The 12278-nt window shown below is 39.6% G+C and overlaps 1 protein-coding gene across 1 annotated transcript in view; it reads left to right on the plus strand.

The window, feature by feature from the left end:
- The window catches only part of shank3a (SH3 and multiple ankyrin repeat domains 3a), a 167383-nt gene that overhangs the window by 31604 nt on the left and 123501 nt on the right, over positions 1 to 12278 (plus strand). Inside the window, exons 2-3 of the mRNA XM_029281382.2 lie at positions 834 to 1037; positions 4351 to 4422. Coding sequence (XP_029137215.2) covers positions 834 to 1037; positions 4351 to 4422 — 276 coding nt within the window. The remainder of the gene's footprint in view (positions 1 to 833; positions 1038 to 4350; positions 4423 to 12278) is intronic.

A 12278-nucleotide genomic window follows, 5' to 3' on the forward strand; every position in this document is an offset into this window, starting at 1 on the left:
ATTTCACTCTCACTCTACCTTCTGTGGTTCAGGCTCCACAATGTGGTAACTAGTGGGAAGTGCTCAACCTATCCACAATAACCTCAGTGTTTAACGCTCTGGAAAGACTGGGAAATACATAGTTACTTATTCTAAGAGTGGAATTGAGTTTCATTTAACAGGTAACAAACCTTTCTCCTGTTTGATAATAGCGGAGGTACCATTAAGAGGAACGCTGCAGTCTGAGTTACCCTTACAATGTGTTATAGAGCGCATTAGTTAACCAAGTAGGTTTATTGTTCACAGATATTTCCCTTGGGCATCTACACCTCTGAACTGTGTGGTTTATGACCCGAGACAGCTTAGAGCTGAAGCTATCGGTGAACAAGAGAGATTCTGCTCAGCTTAATTTCCAGAGCATGAATAATGCACACTCACACGCAGACTCAAATTTATGTTGTTGAAAAATGTCAGTCTGAAGAAGAGTGTTTCTACGGGAGCTTTCTGCTTTATTATGGTTTTGTTTACTTGAATATGGTAACGAGAACTGCTTTTCAGATGACCTTTTGTGAGAAGTAATGGATGACGGTGAAATACTACCATACCTTTGTGAATTGCTTATTATAATAAAAAGGCCTAGCTTTTCCCCAGGGCGTGACATTGGAAGTTTAATAAATGTTTCTCCTATGAAATAGGTCCCACTAAATATTCCAGTGCATATTTTTCAACACTGAAATGTTGAAATAAAAAAACACTCTCAGTCTGTCTCTTTCGTTTTACTTAAGTGAAGTGCGATATTAGAACAATTGAATGTCCTTAACCTTCTTCTTCCCTCTTCGTTCTTACCTTTACAGAAATGCATGAAATTCAACGTGGATGCTCCAATCTGGCTGTCCAAGCAGCGTATCCTGTGTACCCTCAACCAGAGCCTGAAGGATGTACTCAACTATGGCCTGTTCCAGCCGGCTTACAACGGCAAGGCTGGCAAGTTTCTAGATGAGGAGAGACAGCTGAGGGAATACCCCTTCCCCTCCATCGCCCCTGTACCTTACCTTGAGGTAGGTATGGATCATGTGTATTTATGAGGCTTTAAGGAGAGCTAGTAGGCGAGAGCAAGAGAGAGAGATGGAGATGGAACATATATATATATATATATATATATATATATATATATATATATATATGTGGCCTATATTCTCCCACACAAAAATGACAGCTGTTGGGGAAAAATCAATTCACTGAATGATTAGTGTTCTGCAATTCTGAACAAATTACCCATAAAAAGCATTTCAGGATATAATTTAATCATTTTCTTGTATATTAAACACACTTAACCCAAGAGATAGGAGTACAGTAATCCAATTATGGCCATTAACTAGCTTTGCAAGGTCAGTAATAAAGACAAGACCGAACATGTAGAACTGAGAGGAAACTGCCTTAAATGTTTTGGGTTGTCGATCATGGTTTAACCTTGATCGACAACCATATAGGTCCATTCTTGGTCTACTCCCCTCCTATCTATGCACTCTAGTTTCAAGCAACATCGGTAGCTATAGCCTACGCTCGTCTGACCTGTTATTGCTATCTGTACCTAAGGTCCGCACAGGTAAGATGGCCTTTAGGTACTCCGCCCCCTCTTCTTGGAACACACTACAGGCTGACTTGTGTCTGAGTGATCTGGTCACTCTAGTGGAATTTAAAAGGATGCTGAAAGAGAGGATGAATCTAAATCAGTTGTCTATGTTAATAGCCGTGCATTGGACACCTGACTTGACTTTTAATGTGTTTGTATAATGTTTTTGTGTGTATTGGCCATGCATCTACTTTGTGTTTTTGATGTCTGTTACTTCAATGTTTTTATTATTTTATTTGCCATTGATGTACCCAGGTGTCTCTTGAAAAAGAGATCACAAAATCTCAATGAGACTAGCTGGTAAAATAAAGGTAAAATAAAATAGAAATCTGTTGTTATCTATGGGTTAATATTTGACTCTTTTTGGAGTTTTCAATCCGTACATACATCACGTTTACACACATGCAGGCTCACACAGTGGGTGTCTGTGTATGTTTCTGTGTCGGATGTGTCATTCAAACGCAGCAGCAATAAAACCACAGCGATGTGATGACTGCAGTGACTGTCATCTCTCACAGATGATTGTTTTTGCTCGTCAATCACCGTTTCTGATCTGAGAGGCATGTGAAGATGTGCTGCTGCACAGATCGTGTCGTAAAGATGTCGTGAGATTTTTTCTGACCGGCCCTCCTTGTTCTCACAAGTTTTATGATGTGTCAAGATAGAGAGGATAGTAAAAACAAAGTTTTCCCTTGGGCCTAATGTTAATGCCAATCCCTGATGTATAAGGGGATACTTGCTTTGGTGGTTGTTATGAATCTCTCAAAATTGCTTTTTGTTCCCCTTCTCCTCACGTTTGCTTTAGTCATATAGTTTTTACGTGCATTGATGATATATTTTCATTTTGTGGGCTCATGTATCGTTTAAATTTTATATTTATTTTTTATCCTTTAAACTATTTTTCTTCCCTCTGCTTCACAGTGTATTCATATTTCTCTCTCTCGTCTCTTTATAATGTCTCCTTTTATTACAGAATAGACTTACCGGCGTCAGTGATTAAAAGTAGGCTTTTGAAAACTCAAGGGTTGGAGGTTCTTCTGAGGATCTTTGCTTTGTCAGAGAATATTTTTTTAACAAATGTTAATATAGAGGAATGAAATTGATAACTTGCCTTTTGTAAAACTGTATTTGATATAGCACAAAAAGCTTAAGTACGGTAAGAGTGAATCAGAACATCAACAGTTTTCACTTTGATAAGCTTTGGGGTTAGACATCAAAAAGGTTTGAATCTACATTTTTATTCCTAGAATTTTTTATGTCTTAACAAAAAGCAACAATTAAAATAGGCTTCTCTATTGTATGTGTGTGCGTGTGTGCGTGCGTGCGTGCGTGCGTGCGTGCGTGCGTGCGTGTGTGCGTGCGTGTGCGTGCGTGCGTGTGTGTGTGTGCGTGCGTGTGTGCGTGTGTGCGTGCGTGCGTGCGTGTGTGTGTGCCATAGATCAGCAGTTATCCCCTGAGGCCGGTGGTGTGTAGAGATGAGTGACAGGTTTGGATCAGAAGCTCAAAGCCTCTCTGCTTCAGCTTGGATTTACCCAGTTGCCAAACCCCTCGCATTGGTTATGAAAAAAAGATGTGTATACATTCACAAGCTGGCACGCTGGCTATCTTCTCCTCATTTGTTGGATGTACAGTGTATAATTATAGACAATGACGTGGCATCAAAATATAACTACTTTACATTTATTTATAAAACCTCAAGATACCAATTTCTTACATTTTGCTGCATCCACATTTACAGTCTAAACTCTTTTTTTCAGAATAGCAAAGCCAGTGTATAATTGACTGAGAGTTGCTTTCATATTGCTAAAATTACTTCAATAAATATATCTTTCAAAATTCAAAAATCGAAATTTCAGGGACTGTTCTTTTAAAGATCATACTTTACCAGAACCCAAGGCCCATGTGGCTTTTTCCCTTTCTCCCCCCTGGACACAGAGTGGTGTCACTCTTAATTTTATTTCATCATCATTCCTTTACTTCATTTAGAGTTATTTACCTCATCTTGTATGGAAGTTTGTAAAAATATGAACGAATATGCATTATAACCATAATTAGAACTGGTTTTCTGGACATTTTTGGACATATCTCATCAAATCTTGACCCTCTTTGGCCAATTGCTAATAATGAATGAGGTGCAATACATAATCTGGGAGTTAGTTGTGAACTTTTTTTGTTTCATTTTGTACACTTCTACACACTTTATATGTGATTTGTCACACTTAAATGTAATAATAAATCAAGTATCTCCTCTGAAAATAACTCTGTGAGTCATGACTGTCTACAATGGGTGTAACACCCGAGTCCCACTGTCTGTGATGTTTTCAGAGTTTTCAGAGTCCTATCTTCACTTTGTTTACATCGCCTGGACGGCCGGCTGACTCCTCCCCTCGTGTATAAAAGTTGTTTAATTGAGGGACTAGAGAAAAGAAGAATAACATACTGTACTCACTGCTTAACTGTGTTTCTAGATCACGCTCATTTCAGGTAAATTTACATGCAGTGTGAAGATACCAGCATAATAAAGATCACTAGCATTAGCATGCTAACACAACAATGCATTGCGAGTTGTTTTGGTTTCATGCTGGTGCCCAAGGGCGACATCTGCTGGATCAAAACATCACATATAAAGCCTTTAATGTCAAAATAGAAAAAAAAAACCCAAAAAAACAGTCTTTTGAAACAGAGCAGCGTTTTGATTTCTTGCTATGCCTCTTACATATGTTATTGTTGTGTTTCAGTTCCGCTATAAAAGACGCGTCTACACACAGACTCACCTGGATGAAAAGCAGCTGTCTAAACTCCACACCAAGGTAAGACCAAAAAATATATTAACTTTGTTTTCTTGATAGAGATGTGCACTTACCTGATTTAAAGGTCACACATTACACAAAATACACTTTACTTTTGGTTTTGTGTGTAATGTGTGTCCCTAGTCCCCCCCCTGTCTTCTGCCTGCTCCACTTTTCAGAAAATGTGTGCTCAACCAGGCCGTTAAAAGATTTTCCCTTAGTGACATCACAAAGGGCAGTAATCCCTCCCCCAGGGTCGGTGACGCTCCCCCTGAATCTGCCTTTCCATTGTAAACAATAGGGCATGGAGCGAGAAAGCCCAAGCCACTAAAGCCCTTCCAGAGAGGGGGCGTGGTCAGACACAGCTCATTTACATATTTAAAGGTACAGACACAGAAACAGCCTGTTCTGAGCAGGGCTGAAATAGAGGGGTTTATAGACATGATCAGATACAGGATCAGAGTGGATTTTTAGCAAGACCCTTCACAGACAAGAGACGTATTTAAACTTCTTGAAGAGGAGTATAATATGTGACCTTTGATGTCACATGATCTGTACATTGAGCTTGGTTTTATTTTTCAGTGTTTCTTGGACGTTCTGAAAGAGCTATGGGGGTTTTGATGTTTCTTTTATGTGTAATTTAAACGTTTTGTTTTGGCCATTTAGAACCATAAGTGCTTCACACATGGAAAAAAAATTGCCCATATACAAGGCGGCATGGTTTCACACAGTCTGGATTAACTGGATATGTTTGTGCGGATATAGCATGAGAACAGGTAGAGAATGAACAGTAGGGTGTTAGGTTAGGTTGAAGTGATATTAAATGTAAGCAAAGGCCAATGTACAGTTGCAGTGTTCTGAAATGTTTGATTTGGAGTACAACCTTGTGTTTTATTTTACTGACATAGTCTGCATCCAATGAACTCTCAGATCAGATTCAGGGAATGTCGAACAGACTCTCCTGTATTGTTTGTGAATGACTGACTGGCTATGGACAGATGAAGAAATGCATGTCTGAAGTGTGTGTGCGTGCGTGCGTGCATGCTTTTTTTGTGTATTTGTTTGCGCTTGTGTGTGTGTGTGCGCGCGCATGTGTGTGTGTGTCTGCTTTTTGTGTGTGTGTGTGTTTGGATACTATGTTGGTATAATGAGTTGACAGCAGGATGTTGTAAATGCTTTTGCATCGAATACAAAGGAGGAACATAATTTACATCAGGGAGAGAAACGTAGTGAAGAATGTGTTTTTGTGTGTTGTGTACTTTGAGAAAGCTGAATTTAACAATTTTCCACCCAAGCTAAATTTTTTCATCTTCAATTGAGGAACAAAATGATTTCTTTTATTTTAGTTGATGTGGATTTTGAAATCAAACATTGTTCAAACATGCTACATCACTAAACAGTTTAAGTTACGTTGAATAAGACCACTGAGTCCGCCTTCCTTTCATGACTTTCGTGTGACGAATCTCAAATGTTCTTTTCTTTTAGTTAATTTACTAAACCTGATGAGAAGAATTTAATAGCTTATTGAAGGCTGAGCTTTGTAAGATTAACATTTCATGAGGGAAATTTGATTTTATTGTAAAGCCTGGCTATCATAATTAAAGTTTTCAAACTTAATATTATGTGGTGCTAGCCTTATAACATAACTTACTTTTACCTTTTTTTCCTCAAGCATCAGTAAACTGCTTAGCTGAGCTGTTTTAAACTTTAAGAAGAGAGATTAGCATTTCAGAATAATGAATCCTTCCAGCACATTCAAAAACACACTTGAGTATTATATTTAGACTGAGCTGCATTCTCTCCATGCAATAGACTAAAAGAGTATGTGTCCACAGAAATGTTACATGCTTGTCCTTTCTCTTCTTCTTTTTGTCATGGTGCAATTCCTTGTGGGACACTTGATGACTTTACTTAAATATAAGAAAAACAGTTGGCCTGATGACATGTCTCCTAAGTTGTTTTGTTTTTTGAGAGAGAGAGAGAGAGAGAGAGAGAGAGAGAGAGAGAGAGAGAGAGACACTGTAAAATAGTGAATGAAGGAGATGCAGAAAAGCTGTGATGAGTGGGATTAGTCATGCTCTCAAAAAGGTTTCATGTGTACTATTCTGGTGTGAGGTGCTTGCTGCCGTGCTGCATTGTTTTTGACAGAGTAAATGAGTGTTACCCTGCTGCGTGTGAGGTGGTAATGCATACACAATAAATGATGTGTAAAGAGCAGATGTGTTGTTATCATAAGCCACTATACAAGTTGAACTGATTAACAACAATCAAATGGGGAAAAAAAAGTTTTAATCCCCGAGATACTTACACTCTCTCTCTTTATGTAAAAAACCTGATGGTGTGAATGGGCTCTGAAAGCCATTGTGTCGTTTGTGCTGCATGTTTCTTTTAACAATGAATTATCTAGGACAGCTGTGTTTATGGGAGGAAAATAAGGGTGCCAATTTGGCTCCAGAAGCAGCCATAGTTAAGTCTTTGTTTTTTCCTCTGTTATTAATCTGTTTTAACACAGAGACGCCTGCAGACAGATGCACCAGTCATTAAAGATGATTTCAGGTCAAGTGTTTGTCAACATAAATGCATGGTGTATATTATGTGTGTTGTGAAATATGTATGATGTGAATGATTTGGACCATTTGTAAATACTGTAAAACCTGGCTGATGCACCCTCCTCAGCATCCTCAATGTAGATTGACAGCAGCTCAGTTTGAAGTATAATACTTGATAAAATGACCATAGCAGGTGATGCTGTCTTTGTCTAGAATTATATGCTGTATGTTTAGAGATTCTTGTTTAGGCCAGGCCAGCCAAAGTACTCTTAGAAGAATATTTCTCTGTTGGCAAACTGTACTATGATCCCAAAGTGTTAATCACTGTCAAATGTTCACTGGGAAGTTTCTTGACAACAGGTGCATCGGCCCATTGTCACGACACGATCTAACTATTTGAGTCAGTATCAAACAAAGATCGGATGCCCCAGGATTAGATCGGAACATCCCTAGTACTTATAGTAATACTATACTAATAGTAGGATTCCTCCAATAGTAAAAGTACTAAGTTTGGTAAATAACAGTTTACTTCAGGGCTGTTTACTTTAAAGAAAGCGCTGTGATTTTTCACACTTAAATATAATATAAATCAAGTATCTCCTCTGAAAATAACTCTGTGAGTCATGACTGTCTACAATGGGTGTAACACCCGAGTCCCACTGTCTGTGATGTTTTCAGAGTTTTCAGAGTCCTATCTTCACTTTGTTTACATCGCCCGGACGGCCGGCTGACTCCTCCCCTCGTGTATAAAAGTTGTTTAATTGAGGGACTAGAGAAAAGAAGAATAACATACTGTACTCACTGCTTAACTGTGTTTCTAGATCACGCTCATTTCAGGTAAATTTACATGCAGTGTGAAGATACCAGCATAATAAAGATCGCTAGCATTAGCATGCTAACACAACAATGCAGCGCCAGTTGTTTTGGTTTCATGCTGGAGCTCAAGGGCGACATCTGCTGGATCAAAAAGTTGCATAGTCTTCCTTTTAATGTAAAGCAATGAAAAATAAAAAAACATATAGCATACACTTCAAGTGAAATGTTAGACTCTAAAGGACTTTTTTAAGTGTCTAGTGTAAGTGTTCAATGTGACTCCGTTTGTAGAGCTTAGCTTACATTTAGGAACTCCAGCCAGTTTCTCTAAACTGGGACCGTCCTGACTGTTATCTAGTATGAACGATCCCTTTAAAGTGCTTGTACAGGTTCCCATTTATGCACTGAATAAAAAAATATATTTTTTTCATTAGCAAAGATAAACTCTGAGCGATTGACTTTTACCCCTTCTGACTTTTTTCTAAACGGCACTTTTTGTTGCATAATGACTTGCAGGGGTAAAGCGGGAAATCACGTTTATGGGTGACTCTTGCAGCCTTGGCAGTCATGGAGTTTTTCTATTCACCGTGCAGCCAGCTGCCCTGTTAGGTTAAGGTCAAGCATTAGCCTACTTTGCTGGTATGGAGCTCATTAGCCGCGGGCTAAAGTTTAAAATGAGGTCATAATTGATAGGATTTTCACATCCTCTTTTTTTCCTCTCTTCACCCCAGCCCAACCAGACCTCCTCACCCTCAAACAGCATTGTTAACCATGCATGCAGGGTGGCTAGATGAAAAATGTACATAGTGTACTTGAAGGGGGGGAAGGAGTGCATGTGGGAGTGTGGTGTAGGAGGTCTGCCATGTGATAGACGGTGCTGCAGAATGAGTGGTGTTCTTATAGTGGGACAAAGGACGTCCAGTGTCACCCCACTCCCTTTTTTAATGTGTAGTCTTTTGAGCAATTTCTCTAAAGAGACTCAGTGTAACATCTGACACTATATTCTGCCCTTAGTGTTTGTTGCATTGCTTTAGATTAGAGAAAAGAAGTGTGTCTTCACTGTACTACAACATCCAGCAAACGAATGAAAGCTTCCTCACAGGATTACTAAGTATTTCTTGCTGTCTTGTTTGTAAGGGATAGAATTATAATCCGTATCTCACTTTTCTTCGATATCGTCCACGTTCCATAGAAATTGTAAGGGTGGGAGTTGTGTATAGGAAAACCTAAAGAGAAATATATAGTCGTTAGAGCGTTTAGTAACGCACTATTTGGTAATGTGGTCACGAACACAATACAGCACGTTGCCAGAACGAGGCCATTTCCTATGTGCTTATGTCATAAATCAATAGAGAAATCACAGACACTATCTTAATATAAAATGTGCTTACATTTGAGATACAGCGATTACCCTTGTCCAGTATGATTCACAGGCCGAACAAATACTCACATTGTGCCAAACTTCTGTTGTCTACATGTTTGGGAAAAGCATAATTCACAACTGCAAAGTAATGCTATTCCTCCTACGTTTCTTGTTGTTCTTAGCAGCTTATTGTTTTCATCAATGGGGATTCCTGCATTATTTCAGTCTACAATGAGAAACTACACAGAGAAACTAGTTCATTGTAGTTCAATATTTTTCACAGATGTCAGATTCCACTGGGTCTGAACCCTCTTATCAGAGCTATATAATTGCAACTGAAGCTATGACATTTAATGTGTGATTTTTTGCATAGCAGACACACACACACACACACACACACACACACACACACACACACACACACACACACACACACACACACACACACACACATACACACACACACATAAACATGTAGTTGTATGGCACAGGATGAGAGGTTATCTCCAGCAGGGAATCCCTCACACACACACAAAGGTTCTGTGTAATCCCCTAAAAGGATGAGAAATTAAGTCCTTTGAACACAAATTGAGATATATTTGGGTAATATCAACCCCCCCACACACACATAAATACACACACACAAATACAGACACGGTACTCTGACTTTAAAAAGAAGATTTTCTCTGTTGTAGAGAGAGCTCAGTTTAAAATGTGCAATACTGTATTTGGCTTTGTGTTTTTGTGTCGGTGGATTATTTGTCAAAAAAAATGTTTTAATATTTACAGAAAATGGGCATTAGTCATAAATCTTTTAAAGTCATGTTACGTCTCATTTAGCAGGTGGCCGTGAAAGACGATTGCACGAGTCACCCACACGATCATGTGCATAAGGGATTCCCCTTTCCTTCTCCACTGCCCATAATATTTTTAATATTCCTTTTTACTTTTGATGCCTATTTCTTCTACCTCTAACCCCCAACCACTCTCCCTCTTCTTTTTTTCTTTCAGTTTTCCTGTCTAAAAGCTGTCTATCTTACGCTTTCTCTCCACCCTCTATTTTCCCCTCCCTCTTTTCTCCAGCTCTCTGTTTCCCCACCCTCCCCTCTGTTCTTTCCAGCATCCTGCAAAAATCCCCCCCTTTACCATCTCCATCTGTTTGTGCATGTACACGAGTCAGTGTGTGCGTCGGTGCTCGGGGTGAGTGGTTTGTACGAGTGACCATGTGAGTTTGCATGTGCTACACTCTGACAAGACAAGACAAAAGTGAATGCGAGGAGACGAGGAGGAGGAGGAGGAGGAGGAGGGGAACTGGACATGGCCATGTGGATGATGTTTTGGCACTGGGATTGTAGCTGACCTACGGGAGAGCGTGTGTGACGGGCAGCGTGTCCGTGTGTGTGAGATGGGATCCGCTCTAGGCAGAAGGCAAGCAGCCGAGAGAAGGGAAAGAAAAGCAAAAGAAGCCAGGAAGGCCAGACTCAATAGTAAGGTACCCCACATGTCCTCATCTTTTTTTTTTCAATTTAGTGTATTCATTATCTTAGATAAACACATCTTTCTCTCTCTCTCTCTCTCTCTGATTTTCATACTTTGTATCTCACTGTTCTTTATGAACACTCCCCAACCCATCCCTGTCTTACCTGTCTGTTCGCTCTCCTATTTTCCTCTCTTTCTGGCTTTCGTTCTGTCGTTACGCTCTGCTGCATGTTGGCTGTGTGAAGAGCTGGTGCAGTGTTGTTTGAAACCCTGGCAGAATGCTAATGCCTCTTCCTGCACTGGTTCAGTTACTAACCAAGGCCTTGCATCATTGTGTGTTTGTTTGTGTGTGAGTGTGCCTATAGGTCATTAAATGCGTGAATGTTTGTGTGGCCGGTAAGATTGTGTTTTTTTGGATCTCTGAATAAGTAAGGTGTGTGTGTTAGTATGTACAGTATGTGTGTGTCTGCATGTGGAAAACCTTCCTGTATGCATGTGTGTGTCTATGTGCAAACTAAGTTGCACATGGTTAATGGGTTTATGCATGGATGTGACAATCTGTCTGATGGGATCTGGAAATTGCTGATCTCTTATTGATGCTCTCGGGGTGGACAGCGCCTAAGTGTGTGTTGCCTTATGTAACTTGATGCACAAGAAGTCCTCTTGGGAATTGTCTGCCAAACTGTATGACTTTTGTCAGAAGTTCCCAAAGGCAAAGTCCTTACCTCTGTGTTCTCAGTCTAGACCATCATGGCAGAGGAGAAAAAAGACGGATATGGATGTTGACAGAGGAAGCACATTGAAATCTTAGACTGACTTTGTTGGCAAGAAAGTGGATTGTACTCCAACAGTGTAGGGATGCCCGGTAGCAAAACAAAACCCCATTACTTTGTAATCTTACTTGAAGCAAATTGTTGGCCACACACAGTATTTTTGTGCTTTACCTCTGTTGTGTGTCTTAGAGTTATCGCTATCAGTCAGTGAGGGCTCAGCATGTGGTAGCTGTGAAGAGAACACCCTGAAAATAGTTCGACCGTAACCACTTTACACATGGGCAACCCGACCTGTAATCCACATTTTACAGAAACATGTCTTATGTTAGTCCATAAAATCAAAAACTGATGCAGCCAGTATGAAATCAACAATAATTCACTATTTTTTAGAATAGAATAGAATTTTGTAGCTTTTCTTTGCTGCTTTATAGCATATATGCAATGGGTGGAAGTCCTGCCTGTTGGAAATTGCAGCATTGACTGTACTCTGTTGGGTTAAACTCTTAATATTCTACTCATACCGAGTAGTACATTACTGTGCGTGTTTGTAAAAGAGACAATGATTAGTCAGATTAGAAAGAAGGCATTGATTCTGTTGTGTTCAGTATGTTCTGAAACCAGGCCATGTAGAAACGTAGGCCCCAGGCTCTTCATAATACACCCGGTACACTCTATTAGGGTCTCAGCTAATGTTAAAACTGGGCTCTGTTTTTGTTATTCAAGGTAAGAATTGCTTCACTGAAGAGGAGGATAGGTAGGAATATGTTGTCTTGAGCACAATTTTACCTTACATTGGAAATCAGATGGTATCATGGAGCTGGTAGTTTTGTTATGAGTCTAGTGTTCAACTATTGTTAGTACGTATTTTCATGAGTTCATTCATCTTGATAATTTTGTGGC

Source organism: Labrus bergylta, chromosome 7 (genome assembly GCF_963930695.1).
Source record: "Labrus bergylta chromosome 7, fLabBer1.1, whole genome shotgun sequence".
NCBI lineage: Eukaryota > Metazoa > Chordata > Actinopteri > Labriformes > Labridae > Labrus > Labrus bergylta.